This window comes from Oncorhynchus tshawytscha, linkage group LG15, assembly GCF_018296145.1.
Source record: "Oncorhynchus tshawytscha isolate Ot180627B linkage group LG15, Otsh_v2.0, whole genome shotgun sequence".
Taxonomy (NCBI): domain Eukaryota; kingdom Metazoa; phylum Chordata; class Actinopteri; order Salmoniformes; family Salmonidae; genus Oncorhynchus; species Oncorhynchus tshawytscha.
The window spans coordinates 27283717-27299227 of NC_056443.1; the positions used below are offsets into that span (position 1 = coordinate 27283717).

Below are 15511 nucleotides of genomic sequence, written 5' to 3' on the forward strand. Positions count from 1 at the left end.
ACTAGAGTGAAAGTCTGAAATTATTTGGTTTAAAATATACTTAAGTATCAAAAGTTGAAGTATTAATAATTTAAAATTCCTTATATTATGCAAATCAGACAGCACAATCTTTATTAGATTTTTTATTTACGGATAGCCGGGGGCACACTCCAACACTCAGACATTCATTTACAAATGAAGCATTTGTGTTTAGTGAGTCCACCAGATCAGAGGCAGTAGGGATGACCAGGGATGTTCTTTTGATAAGTGTGTGAATTGGACCATATTCCTGTCAAAATGTAACGAGTACTTTTGGGTGTCAGGGAAAATGTCTGGAGTAAAAAGTATAGTATTTTATTTATGAACGTAGTGAAGTAAAAGTAAATGTCAAAAAAATAAATAGCAAAGTAAAGTACAGATACCCCAAAAAACAACTTAAGTAGTACTTTAAAGTATATTTACTTAAGTACTTCACACCACTGGATTTAAAATAACTAGTTCTCCTCATTGTACATTTTCCATCTTCCATTTAGCTAGCTGTTTTAGTGTCATAATGCAATTTATATACATACAGTATTTTACAAAAAGGTTATAAAAATGTGGGGCTGTTAAAACATTTGATGTTTAAATCTAACTTGTCAAATGTGCGTGTTAACAGACACTTTTTATTAGAGTGTGAAGTTCCTTCCTTTTTGATTCTATCCATTCAGTTATTTCAGATCTATAAGGGGCCGTCCAGAAGTGTCTAGGCCAAGGCTAGGGATTGATGTGGGAACAGGGCCCATGCGCAACCCAAGTCTGTGATGGTCAGTGTCAGCTGCTTCTCCTACTGTTTTCTATTCTTCTTGGCACTTCCTTGATTAATTCATGTTATTGATTGGCCGGGCAATTAGTTTGATGCTGCAGAGAGAGAGTGAGAGAGAGCGAGAGAGGAGGGAAAGTAATAATTTAGGAGAAAACCCTTGAGGGAGAAAGTTGTTGAAGTAAGTTTCTGCAGACGGTGCAGTTCGGACAGAATGTCACTGGAGCAAGCTGCTCATTACACACACACACGTGCGCCTAGACGCACATGATGACACACCTGGTTTACCATGTCCAAATCAGACAGTGATTGAAAGGCAAAGGAAAATAAGCTAACAGAGCTGATGTTTGGGGAGAACCTACAAACCAAAGGAACCTGATGTCTTCAAAACGTAGAGACCTTATGCGGCGAGATGACGGTGATGAGTGTGCGCCCGTCCAGTGGGGAAAACACCGGGTACAGCTTCTCCTTGAAGGTGTCTGTAAATGTATAGATGTGTGACTTGGTCTCCGCGTTGTAGAAGGAAATCTGTCCTTCCTCATAGTCTAGATAGATCCCCATCCGGCGGGCCACCAGACCCAGGGGCAGAGGCGTCTCAGGCTTGGTGCAGGCATAGAATTGGTGGGTGCTGCGCCACAGGGTCCAATAGCCCATCTGGGGGCTCATGGGGAAGCGGCCGTGGCGTTTGGCGCCCGCCGTGGTCAGGCCCACCCGCCAGTAGCCGTTGTTGGCTATTTCGACCTCCCAGTAGTGGCGTCCAGAGGCGTATCCCTCCCAGCCCAACACGCCAGGCCAGGCGTCAAAGCGCTGGGGACTAAAGGGCAGGTTGGACTCGGATATGCCCTCCTGGACCTTTCGGTGGTCGTCGGAGAGCTGAAGCCATGAGTGGTTGGTCATGGGGTCAAGGGTCACGTCAGCTTTAGGGAGGAGGGGGGAGAGAGTTGGTTGAGTTGGTAGCTTTCTGAAATGTGCCGCACATTTTTTACTTTCATAATTTTAAATGACATCGTCATCTGTTTTCTATTCTATTCTACTTTTCTATGCTAGTAGCTATTACCATTATGTAAGCTGTAGTTCAAGGTTTGGGCAAAATGTTTGGAAAATGCTTTATATTGAATATTCTATTCATTCTTATTTTCTGTGCTTTTTAATTTTTAAAAATGAATATGTTAAACTAAAGTACATGTCCAAATAGGAGGATAGTTACCTGATGCACTGACCATCCAGTTCCACACCGAGTTAGGGATGTATCTTGCAGTGCCTGCCTTCCAGGTGCGCTGCTTGGCTGACAGCCACAGATGAGCAATAACACCCTGAAAATAGGAACACAGGCAAAGAATTGGCATTAAGAGTTTCATTTTCACCTCTATTTTTTACTGTGACTTGAAATGTACAGATCAAAGTGACACAGACCAGATCAACAGATTCAAATGTATACATGTTCCGGTCAACCCTGACCAACAAGGCAGATCACACTATGCTGATACAGAGGAAAAGTAGGACATAAATGACATGCTAGACTGGCAGTTCTCTTGACATTATGTTTTAGTGCACTATAACAAATGACCTGGGGTCTTATCACAACAAGGCGAAGGTATGGCGGTCGTGAAGTTTAGACAAGACAACGGTCAAATCATTCACTGTATGGGTGATGAGACAGATAGGGCTGTATGGAGTTTGGTTTTGGGATGGCTGTCTTGTGATGTTCATTTAAAATGTATTGTAACATATCCCAATATTATTACTAGATATTGAATTGGAAAAAAACAACACTTTGATATGGTGGTTTAAATACGTGGTTTAAATGTCATTTTAAAAAATACCTCTTATCTAATCCATCATGATCTTGCCAAAGAACTTTACTTTTGCTCCTAATTTCCCTACCATTATGAATAAAGAAATAGTACCTTGAGCAAATATTATGAAACAGAAACATGGATTAAATAGATTATGATTGGTTGAGTCCTAGATTTCCTGTGGACCAGGTAGGTAGCTAATCAGTTCTATGTGATAAGCCCTACAGATTCTGGTGGAGCATTGATCTGTGTCATGCTTCCACCACAAACCTTGCCACTATTTGCACACCTCTAACACTCTGTAGCCCACCCAGTTATGATTTTACAGCTTTATTAGTGGAGCGGTCTATCTCTGGTTATGTAAGCTGCTTTCATAACACTTTAGGTAAGTAGGTGGGTAGAAATCAAATCAAGCTTTATTTATACAGCACATTTCAGACATGGACATCTTTACACGAAAAAATAAATAAACAATGAAAATAAAAGCGGAAATATTTACGACACAAACATATTTTTAGCTTTGCTTTTCCTTAGGATGTGGTTTTTAGTTGTTCCGTTTGTCATTTTAATTATTTTTTTTTATCTTAAGATCTCTTAACTTTGTCCACAGTTCCAGCCCCCCTGGGTTCTCTGGGCAGGCTATTCCAGAGGCTGGAGGCATAATAACTAAAGGCTGCCTCTCCATACCTCTGTCACACCCTGATTTGTTTCACCTGTTTTTGTGCTTGTTTCCAACTCCCTCCAGGTGTCGCCCATTTGCCCCATTATCCCCTGTGTATTATACCCGTCTTCTGTTTGTCTGCTGCCAGTTCGTCTGGTCTCGCCAAGCCTACCAGCGTTTGACCTTACCCCATTTTCTTGTTTTCCCAGTTTTGACCATTTTGCATGCCCTGACCCTGCCGTTCTGTACATTGTGACACTGCCCTGGATTAATGACCTCTGCCTGCCCTGACCCTGCCTGCCATTCTGTACCTTGTGACACTGCTCTGGATTAATGACCTCTGCCTGCCCTGACCCTGCCTGCCATTCTGTACCTTGTGACACTGCTCTGGATTAATGACCTCTGCCTGCCCTGACCCTGAGCCTGCCTGCCATTCTGTACCTTGTGACACTGCTCTGGATTAATGACCTCTGCCTGCCCTGACCCTGCCTGCCGTTCTGTACATTGTGACACTGCCCTGGATTAATGACCTCTGCCTGCCCTGACCCTGAGCCTGCTGTTCTGTACATTGTGACACTGCCCTGGATTAATGACCTCTGCCTGCCCTGACCCTGAGCCTGCCTGCCATTCTGTACCTTGTGACACTGCTCTGGATTAATGACCTCTGCCTGCCCTGACCCTGCCTGCTATTCTGTACCTTGTGACACTGCCCTGGATTAATGACCTCTATCTGCCCTTGACCTGTTGTTTGTCTGCCCCCTGTTTTTGTAATAAACCTGTGTTACTTCGAACTGTCTGCATCTGGGTCTTATCCTGAGGTCTGATACCCTTGGTTCTAGGCTTTGGGATAGTTAAAAGGCCAGTGCCAGAGGACCTGAGGGACATACTGGGTACATTACTTAAAAGCATGTCTGACATGTATTGGGGTGCACAATCGTAGATTGATTTAAAAACCAATAGAATCATTTTAAAATTAATTCTAAAACTCACAGCCAGTCAGAGATTTTAAAACCGGTGTAATGTGTGCTCTGTCTGGTCTTGGTCAGTACCCGTGCTGCAGCATTCTGTATGTTTTGTAGTTGACCAATGGCTTTCTTGGGTAGATCAGACAGGAGAGCATCACAGTATTTAAGCCTGCTTGTAATAAAAGCATGGATGAGTCTCTCTGTCTCAGCCTGAGAGAGAAAAGGCCGCACCTTGGCAATGTACTTCAGGTGGTAAAAAGCTGTTTTGGTCACATTCCTAATGTGTGACTTGAAATTTAGTACAGAATCAAAAATAACACAGAGGTGTTTAACCTGGTGGAGGTATGCATATTTGAGCATGTATAGACTATATAATTGTATTGCTGATCCTCAATCAACAGAAATGTGAATGTTTAAGAGGGAACATTGCTAACTAATTATAATGGATTCAGGTGAGGGTACGACTTCAGAAAATAAAACGCTGTAAACAAAACATCAAGAGTTGTGTTATGTTTAATGAGAAGACCACGAATAAACTATTCAACTATGAAACTAATAAACTATGAAACTAATAAACTATTAAACTAGTTCTCCAATATATAATGTTGACCTCTTTTTTCCCCCTTCTTTTGTTGTTGTGTGCGCCTGCGTGCGTCGGTGTCTGGAGCTCACCTTGCAGTCCTCCTTTAGCAGTGACCAGGTAATGAACTCCAGTAAGGGCAGGAGGTTGACCAGTCTCTTCTTCCTCAGGCCCAGCAGACGCAGAACCTTGCCAAGCTCATCGCTTTGCACCCCACAGCTCTGTGTAGACACAGACACATGGACGTCAATACCAAGTCATCTCTATGGGTCTCCTATTGGGCTCCCGAGTGGTGCAGCGGTCTAAGGCACTACATTTCAGTGCAAGAGGCATGACTACAGACATCCTGGTTCGATGTAGGCCGTCATTGTAAACTAGAATTTGTTCTTAACTGACTTGCCTGGTGAAATAAATGTAAAAAATAAATAACACTTTTTTGACCTTTTACCCCTTATGCTAAGTGTTTAGTTTTTGCTAGAAAATCTGCAAATAGCAGATTTGTTCCCACCTGGCAGTCATACGCCAGAGGCAAGCTCAGCACTCCCGACCCAGCCTTACCTCCAACCCCCACCTGGCCCAAGGCTGTTTAGGTTATAGAAATGACTATCATTAGGGAACACGTATTTCCTCCGTTTCTTTTCTCAGTGGTGTTCCTTTAACTCTTCAAATATATTTGTATCCTTGACCCCTGATCTCTCACCTCTGAGGCGCTCTGCAGCTCCTTGGCCCATTCCATGATCCTCTGCTGCACTTCCTCGTTAGGATCCTCCTCTCCATCCCTGTTTTCTTCCTCCTCCTCCACCTTCTCACTTCTTTCCTGCACCCAGGGGCTTTTCTTCAACTCCTTGTCGACACTTGTGAGCTCATTGGCCCACAGGAGAATGAGTTTCCTGCTCTCCTCCAGACTGCGTTCTGTTCTTGGGTCTTTCAGTTCCTCAGGGGTCTCTCCTTTACTGGTGCCTTCCCTTGCATCACTGCCACTCTGCAACAACACAAAACAGCAACAAGGTCAATATCATGCTGTACATTCTCAATAGCATGTATAGCTATGTCATGTCAACCATCTCACTATTGTCGTAGCAATACTGTGTTGTCCATTGATAGTACAGCTTGTGATTGTGAATCAAGCTACATTACACGCACAAAGAAAATAGGCACAAGGCGAACATCTAGCCATGCGTTGCAAAACTAGATCAAATAAATGCAAAATGGGATGGTTGAGTGTTTTTTTCGTTTAAGTAACCCTGTTCCACCTGGCAGTTATACGCCAGAGGCCAGCTCAGCACTCCCGACCCCGCCTTACCTCCAACCCCACCTGGCCCAATTGTAAAAATCCACTGTCCATGTTATCCTGTAACCTCCCCTCCCACCCTGGAGGGGTATCTGCCTAAGTTACATAGTTTGACTATAACCCTGTTTGTTCCAGCTCAGCCCCACGGGGCATTGGGATGGGTTAACAGAGCTGTAAAGAGTGATAAGAACCCCTGTATCAGTACCCTCCTTACCCATCACCTCATTTAACTGTCATCTGTCTTGCTTAGCAACGCGTATCCAATATCGGTGAACCAACACTTGCACTTGACTTCCTCCCTTCCCCTTCTAGCTCTGACTTTTCTGATAGCTACTTTATTGAGGAATAATTTATTTTATATCCCTGTGATATGTGGTTGTCCCACCTAGCTATCTTAAGATGAATGCACTAACTGTAAGTCACTCTGGATAAGTGTGTCTGCTAAATGACTAACATGTCAAATGTGAAGGTAATAAACAAGCGAAGTTTGTCCCGCTAAGAACAATTTGGTTATGAGAATCAATACTTTTTCTTCTAGGAGGGAAAGTATTAAAACGGTCCAACTGTCAACATGTTGACTAACTAGAGGACAGTCAACCCAGGTGTTCAAGCTATAATAACATGGTGATCAACCCAAATGGGTCATTTCACCCTGTTTTACTCAAGAGACAGTTGTAAAGTCCCTTTGGGGACAACAAAGCCCTTTTTTTATATTAAAAAATATATACATTCCTTTCTCTGTAAAGTCACTAAATTAAATGTTGCATCATTTTTGTGAACAATCCCTGACCGACAGACAGGCCTTATTCACTATCTAGGCTTCATTCAACACCTGTCTCATAGTTCCCCAATGATTGACGCCATCCCCACTAAACCAGGCCTACTGTTTCTCCTTCATCGCACATCCCTGTGCATTTACTTGTCCTTTGCCCTCACAATCCATAATTCCAGAGGCATTTTGCAATACAAAATATGGGTCAAATTAATACTACCGCTAATAGTAACGTTAATACAATCGCCAAAACTACCGCTAAAACTATCATACTAACATTGGAAATCAATGTGCATCCCTGGTCTGTCGGGGCTTTTGTTTCCTCATCCTCTTACCACATCCCTCCCCCCTTGTTCTTTCTATAAATGTATGTCTCCCCTATCCCCCACTCTCTTTCTCGCTCTCTTTCCCTCTCAGGGGTCTACTTACCTTACAGACTTCGGCCACCTGCTCCTTCCAGTGGTTGATGAAGCGGACACACTCCTGCAGGCTGCGCAGGTTCTTCAGGCCGTTTTGACGAGGATGTTGCTACAAGACACATATATACAGGTTGAGCAGGCAAATGTAGAAAACCAGTACAAACAAGCACATACAGGTAGAAGAGTACACAAATGAATAGAACGACTTTTAAATAGACTGGATGCTCCCGAGTGGCGCAGTGGTCTAAGGCACTGCGTCTCAGTGCTGGAGGCATCACTACAGACACCCTGGTTCGAATCCAGGCTGTATCACAACCGGCTGTGATTGGGAGTCCCATAGGGCAGCGCTCAATTGTCCCAGCGTCGTCCGGGGTAGGCCGTAAATAAGAATTTGTTCTTAACTGACTTGCCTGGTTAAATAAACAAATCAAATGTGATGCTGTGAGTGGATGGAGGTTTGTGTGTAACTTACCCGTAAGCGGCTTGTGGAGGGGGCGCAGCTCTTGGAGGGACTGGTAGGGGCTGAGCTGTGGGCCTGGAGGTCTTCTTCAGGAAGGTTCCATCGCACCGCCCCGATGGAGTGACTCTGGGTAGAGCTCTCCAACTTCAGCTCTGGAGGTGAAACAGTGATAAAATGAGATTAGAGGGGTGGGGACACACAGATACATTTCAGAGTTAATTTCAAGTGCCCCTGGCATGGGGGGGATTAAAACATTTTCGGATTAAAACATTGTGAACCGACCGTTTTATGTACAGACCTGTGAATGGTATGAATGATTAGGAGTCAAATTACTGACCTAGTTCATTAGAGTAAAAGTCTCTGGTCTCCCCTACACTGGCAGTGCTATATAGTACACAGAAAGTAGTAGATAGATAGTAGTGCTCTAAAATGGATTGATCTATGCTTGTTTTTAATGATTGCCTCACTATTGGACGGTTGTGATGTGTTCTAATAAAGATTGAATGCCAGTTTGGAATCAATTCTAGATTCATATTACAACAATAAATAACTACCAATGTAGTCACGTTTAATAGGATGACAGGCAATTCAAAATAGTTCTAAATAAAGATGACTTGATTTGTGGTCAACTAAAAAGTCACATAAAAAAAAAATATATATATACACATATACATACACACGTCCTCAAATGATGTCACGTTCTGACCTTAGTTCCTTTATTATGTCTTTGTGTTAGTTTGGTCAGGGCGTGAGTTGGGTGGGTAGTCTGTTCTTTTTTCTATGTTGTATTTCTGTGTTTGGCCTGGTATGGTTCTCAATCAGAGGCAGCTGTCGATCGTTGTCTCTGATTGAGAATCACACTTTAGGTAGCCTGTTTTCCCCATTTTGGTTGTGGGTGATTGTTTTCTGTGTCTGTGTTTTCCACACAGAACTGTTTCGTTTTCATTTTGTGTAGTGTTCAGTTTTAATTAAAAGTATGATGAACATTTACCACGCTGCATTTTGATCCTCTTCTCCAGATGAAAATCGTTACAAATGATGCCAATTTAGCAATTTTGTTGCTAGATTTAGCAACTTTTCAGACTACCCTGGCAACTTTTTTTTCAAACAGCACCATAGCAAGAAATGTAGCTACTTTTAAAAATGGATTTAGAACTTTTAGCAACTTTTGAAAAGTGACTCAAATGCTAAAATGCACGCATTTTCTTTCTAAATGACACAAACTATTTTCTCTGTCACAATCAGTAACAACACGTGCCATGCTGCAAAAGTGCATTGTGAGTGACGTCAGCAGCAGGTGCTCAGCTCATGCACAGGCAGCAGCAGGCCAGCAGCAATTTCAGCAAATTGCAAATCATTGTTGGCTGACTGCAGCAGAGGTACGGTTCGATGAGCCAAACCCAATGAATATAGTTGGTCACGAATGTTTGATCTTGAACAGAACTTACAACATCAATCAATATGTCTCCAAAATTGTGCAGAAAAGAGTGGGAGTCTGTACCTGAACAAATGTCAAATCATATTTGGGTAACATTATTGTGTATTCTATGTAATGACATCACAACATCATTTAGCAACAATTCAACCTGCCTCTAGCAACTTACCCTGAAAATTAGTTGGCAACACTGCTCAACTGGCAGCTTCATTAAATAGTACCCTCAAAACACCAGTCTCAACGTCAACAGGGAAGTGGCTGGCCTTCTAGGCAGAACACTTTTTTCCAATCTTCCTCAGTCCAGTGTCTGTGTTCTTTTGCCTATCTTAAACTTGTTTTTAATCAGACAGTCTGGGATATGTTTTTTTCTTTGCAAGTCTGCCTAGAAGGCCAGCATCCCGGAGTCGCCTCTTCACTGTTGATGTCGAGACTGGTGTTTTGCGGGTACTATTTAATGAAGCTGCCAGTTGAGGACTTGCGAGGTGTCTGTTTCTCAAACTAGACACTAATGTACTTGTCCTTTTGCTCAGTTGTGCACCGGGGCCTCCCACTCCTCTTTCTATTCTGGTTGGAGCAAGTTTGTTCTGTTCTGTGAAGGGAGTAGTACACAGCGTTGTACAAGATCTTCAGTTTCTTGGCAATTTCTCACATGGAATAGCCTTCACTTCTCAGAACAAGAAATCGAGTTTCAGAACAAAGGTCTTTGTCTCTGGCCATTTTGACCCTGTAATCGAACCCACAGATGCTGATGATCTAGATACTCAACTAGTCTAAAGAAGAACAGTTTTAGCTGTGCTAACATCCTTACAAAGGGGTTTTCTAAAATGGGAGGATGGATGCATGGAGCCCCAGACCGAGAGTGATTGACCGTCATCTTGAACTTCTTCCATTTTCTAATAATTGCGCAAACAGTTGTTGCCTTCTCACCAAGCTGCTTGCCTATTGTTCTGTAGCCCATCCCAGCCTTGTGCAGGTCTACAATTTTATCACTTATGTCCTTACACAGCTGTCTGGTCTTGGCCATTGTGGAGAGGTTGGAGTCTGTTTGATTGAGTGTGTGGACAGGTGTCTTTTATACAGGTAACGAGTTCAAACAGGTGCAGTTAATGCAGGTAATGAGAACAGGAGGGCTTCTTAAAGAAAAACTAACAGGTCTGTGAGAGACTGAATTCTTTCTGGTTGGTAGGTGATCAAATACTTATGTCATGCAATAAAATCCAAATGAATTACTTAAAAATCATAATGTGATTTTCAGGAATTTTGTTTTAGATTCCGTCTCTCACAGTTGAAGTGTACCTATGATAAAAATTCAAGATCTCTACATGCTTTGTAAGTAGGAAACACTGCCGATTTTGCAGGTTATCAAATACTTGTTCTCCCCACTGTGTGTGTATATATATATCTCAGTAAGGAAAGGGGACAAATACTTACTCGACACCTTCAGAATGCTCTTCATTTCGAAAGTTGCCATCCTTAATCCTGCATGAACATAAATTGACTCCTTACAAAATATTCCATATGACAGTTGAGGCCACCAAAGATTGAACTTATTCATCCATATCCACGTTGAATTGTACAAAATGGCAAATTTGACGGTCACACGTCAAATACGCTTAACTTAAAACTGAAAGTCTACTACCGAGCTTTGAATATACATTGAAATGAAATACACATACACAACATTCTAAATGCAGAACTAAAAACAATGTCAGGTGACATTGTTGAAGCTATGAAAAAAAACTTCAGTAGATAAGGAAATATCATAAATATAATCTTTATCACAATTAAAACGAAACATGACAATGAGTTTATCATTATATTAGATCAAATGACAAAGAATAACACATTTAAGATAAAAATGAAAAAGAAACCAAAATCCTACCCTATGTGTGAAGGTCGGTCTGGTGCGTGTTCTTGGTAGTTTGTACAGCAAACCCTCCCAAGTCTGCTGTTTTTGTTACAGTACTTGCAGTTTGAACTTTGGACTTTTTTATGGTCCTTGGCACTGAGATGGAGGGGGGGACTTTTCTGCAAGGATATAAAGTATAATCAGTCTACCTTCCTAGCAATCACTGTTGGCTTTACCAAAGAGAGAGCGCGAGATATTATAGCGATAAGGGGTCACGAAGGTCACATGTTGATGTGACGCGGATTCACCATCTTTGATGCCATTTTAGTGGATCAATCATTAGCAACTATACACTTATGCCTGTACAGAACAGTATCCCAATTTTCATGTCTAAATTAAAGCCTCTTGAGGCTAGGGGGCAGTATTTTGATGTTTGGATGAAAACATGCCCAAAGTAAACTGCCTATTTCTCAGGCACAGAAAATAGAATATGCATATAATTGGCAGATTCGGATAGAAAACTCTCTAAAGTCTCCAAAACTATCAAAATATTGTCTGAGTATAGCAGAACTGATATTGCAGGCGAAAACCTGAGGAAAATCCATCCAGAAAGTTTTTCTGAAACTACATGTTTCCATTGCAAGCCTATCCTCCATTTAAAGGGATATCAACCAGATTCCTTTCCCTATGGCTTCCACAAGGTGTGAACAGTCTTTAGACATAGTTTCAGGCTTTTATTCTGAAAAAATGAGCGAGAATGATCACACCGCGTCAGTGTCCTCAGATTTGTGCACCCACGCCTGGAGCGAGACCTTTTCTTTCTCTTTTCTATTGAAAAGGCTACCGTCCGGGTTGAAATATTATCGATTATTTATTGTAAAAACTGATTGATTCTAAAAAACGTTTGACATGTTTCTACGAACTTTATGGGTACTATTTGGAATTTTCATCTGCCCTTCGTGACCGCACGAGCCTGTGGATTTCTGAACAAAACGCACCAACCAAATGGAGGTTTTTGGATATAAAGAGAATCTTTATCAAACAAAACAAACATTCATTGTGTAACTGGGAGTCTCGTGAGTGCAAACATATGAAGATCAAAGGTAAACGATTAATTTGATTGCTTTTCTGACTTTCGTAACCAATCTACTTTGCTGCTAGCTGTTTGTAATAATCGCATGGTTTGCTTTCACAGTAAAGCCTTTTTTAAATCTGACACGCCAGTTGGATTAACAAGTTAAGCTGTGTTTTGGTATATTGCACTTGTGATTATGAAAATGTAATATTTTTAGTAAATTAGTTTGAATTTGGCGCTCTGCAATTCACCGGATGTTGACGAAAATGATTCTGCTAAAGGGATCTGTGCGCCAAGAGGTTTTAAAGGATTGTATTTTGTATGAATCTCTTCTCTATCCCTAACATAGTTTCATTTAGTGATGGCATATACATTTAGGATTTGAGTCATATTCTGGTATTGGAAAAGAGGGTCCCTTATCTTGTGTACACTCATACTTGATTCTCCCATGATGTGGCTGCTTTCTCCATTCAGCCAACCATTTCAGGGACAGTAATACGGTTGGTTAGAAACGAGGGAGAGCCACACAAACAAACACTCCTGCCAGCTCACACATTAATAGGCTTATCACAGGCCATTCATTTAATAGACCTTACACGCATCTTTACATCATCGGTACCGCATTGTGACGCAAACTATAAGCTACCTGATAGAGTAAGGTTTAATGTTGCTTTATGATGGGTATCTCTCTGTTGAATAAACAATCATATAACTGCCACATTGGCATTTCCTGATCTGAACGGCTAAATAATTGCCCTACTGTTACTAAGACCTAAAGGCAATAGGGAGCATACATTTTAAATAATATGGATCACAGTTGAGAATTAGCTTTGGCTCTTCGCATCATACTGACCAATCATCACACACCTGAATATTTTACTGTTGCCAGGCGAAGTGTCAGGAATAGGCCAGAAATTGATCAAGGTCTTGTGGACATGTTTTTCCATAAGTGAAAATTGTCTGTGTGTGTGTGAGCGCATAGCCGTGGGAAGGACTAGGAAAGGCACTACTTTGTGACAAAAAAATAAATACAAATCTTTTTAAAAAATATGATTTTTCAGGGGGTGCTGCAGCAGCGTCAGCACCCAGCGGGCGGCTCTGTGTGTGTGTGTGTGTGTGAGATCTATCCATCTGAGACAGCGGCAGTGCGTGTCGCTCATACGTCAATGGAATTAAGGTCATTATTATCCTAATTATCTCCAGAGTCCAATGTTCCAACGGTCACCTCCACTTCAGGACAAAAACTCAGTCCCCAGTCAAAGAAAGTAATTCTGAAAGTATTCACACCCCTTTAGTTTCCACATTTTGCTGTGTTACAGCCCAATTTTTTTAGATTGGGTAGTCAATCTCTGTACCCCACACATACAGGTAATTGTAAGGTCCCTTAATTGAGTCATGAATTTCAAGCACAGATTCAACCAAAGATCAGGGTGTGAAAAGGAAGCCTGCACAGAATAAAACATATTCCAAAACATGCATCCTGTTTGCAACAAGGCACTAAAGTAATACTGCAAAAAAATGTGGCAAAGAAATTAACTTTTTCTCCAGAATGTAAAGCGTTGTGTTTGGGGAAAACCCAACACATCACTGATTAATATTTATTCTCAAGCATAGTGGTGGATGCATCACGTTATGGGTATGCGTGTCATCGGCAAGGACTAGTTTTGGCGGGGGGAGAAACGTAATACAGCTAAGGACACGCAAAATTCTGGAGGAAAACCTGGTTCAGTCTTCTTTCCAACAGACACTGGGAGATTCACCTGTGTGGCTCAGTTGGTAGAGCATGGCACTTGCAACGCCAGGGTTGTGGGTTTGATCCCCACTGGGGACCAGTACAGGAAAAAAATAATGAAAATACAGTGCCTTGCGAAAGTATTCGGCCCCCTTGAACACTGCGACCTTTTGCCACATTTCAGGCTTCAAACATAAAGATATAAAACTGTATTTTTTTGTGAAGAATCAACAACAAGTGGGACACAATCATGAAGTAGAACGACATTTATTGGATATTTCAAACTTTTTTAACAAATCAAAAACTGAAAAATTGGGTGTGCAAAATTATTCAGCCCCTTTACTTTCAGTGCAGCAAACTCTCTCCAGAAGTTCAGTGAGGATCTCTGAATGATCCAATGTTGACCTAAATGACTAATGATGATAAATACAATCCACCTGTGTGTAATCAAGTCTCCGTATAAATGCACCTGCACTGTGATAGTCTCAGAGGTCCGTTAAAAGCGCAGAGAGCATCATGAAGAACAAGGAACACACCAGGCAGGTCCGAGATACTGTTGTGAAGTTTAAAGCCGGATTTGGATACAAATTTTTTCCCAAGCTTTAAACATCCCAAGGAGCACTGTGCAAGCGATAATATTGAAATGGAAGGAGTATCAGACCACTGCAAATCTACCAAGACCTGGCCGTCCCTCTAAACCTTCAGCTCATACAAGGAGAAGACTGATCAGAGATGCAGCCAAGAGGCCCATGATCACTCTGGATGAACTGCAGAGATCTACAGCTGAGGTGGGAGACTCTGTCCATAGGACAACAATCAGTCGTATATTGCACAAATCTGGCCTTTATGGAAGAGTGGCAAGAAGAAAGCCATTTCTTAAAGATATCCATAAAAAGTGTTGTTTAAAGTTTGCCACAAGCCACCTGGGAGACACACCAAACATGTGGAAGAAGGTGCTCTGGTCAGATGAAACTTGAACTTTTTGGCAACAATGTAAAACGTTATGTTTGGCGTAAAAGCAACACAGCTCATCACCCTGAACACACCATCTCCCCACTGTCAAACATGGTGGTGGCAGCATCATGGTTTGGGCCTGCTTTTCTTCAGCAGGGACAGGGAAGATTGTTAAAATTGATGGGAAGATGGATGGAGCCAAATACAGGACCATTCTGGAAGAAAACCTGATGGAGTCTGCAAAAGACTTGAGACTGGGACGGAGATTTGTCTTCCAACAAGACAATGATCCAAAACATAAAGCAAAATCTACAATGGAATGGTTCAAAAATAAACATATCCAGGTGTTAGAATGGCCAAGTCAAAGTCCAGACCTGAATCCAATTGAGAATCTGTGGAAAGAACTGAAAACTGCTGTTCACAAATGCTCTCCATCCAACCTCACTGAGCTCGAGCTGTTTTGCAAGGAGGAATGGGGAAAAATTTCAGTCTCTCGATGTGCAAAACTGATAGAGACATACCAAGCGACTTACAGCTGTAATCGCAGCAAAAGGTGGCGCTACAAAGTCTTAACTTAAGGGGCTGAATAATTTTGCACGCCCAATTTTTCAGTTTTTGATTTGTTAAAAAAGTTTGAAATATCCAATAAATGTCATTCCACTTCATGATTGTGTCCCACTTGTTGTTGATTCTTCACAAAAAAAACAGTTTTATATCTTTATGTTTGAAGCCTGAAATGTG

The 15511-nt window shown here is 41.7% G+C and overlaps 1 protein-coding gene across 1 annotated transcript; it reads right to left on the minus strand.

The window, feature by feature from the left end:
- Positions 1-362: 362 nt before the first annotated feature.
- On the minus strand, positions 363-11118 carry LOC112214765 (nuclear factor 7, brain). Its single transcript, XM_024373769.2, has 8 exons — positions 11043-11118; positions 10592-10639; positions 7738-7877; positions 7276-7374; positions 5484-5765; positions 4876-5004; positions 1989-2094; positions 363-1698 (listed from the first exon to the last, which is right to left on the minus strand). The coding sequence occupies exons 2-8, from the start codon at positions 10629-10631 to the stop codon at positions 1166-1168; spliced, it is 1329 nt and encodes a 442-aa protein (XP_024229537.1). The 5' UTR covers positions 10632-10639; positions 11043-11118; the 3' UTR covers positions 363-1165.
- Between the last annotated feature and the right edge of the window lie 4393 nt (positions 11119-15511).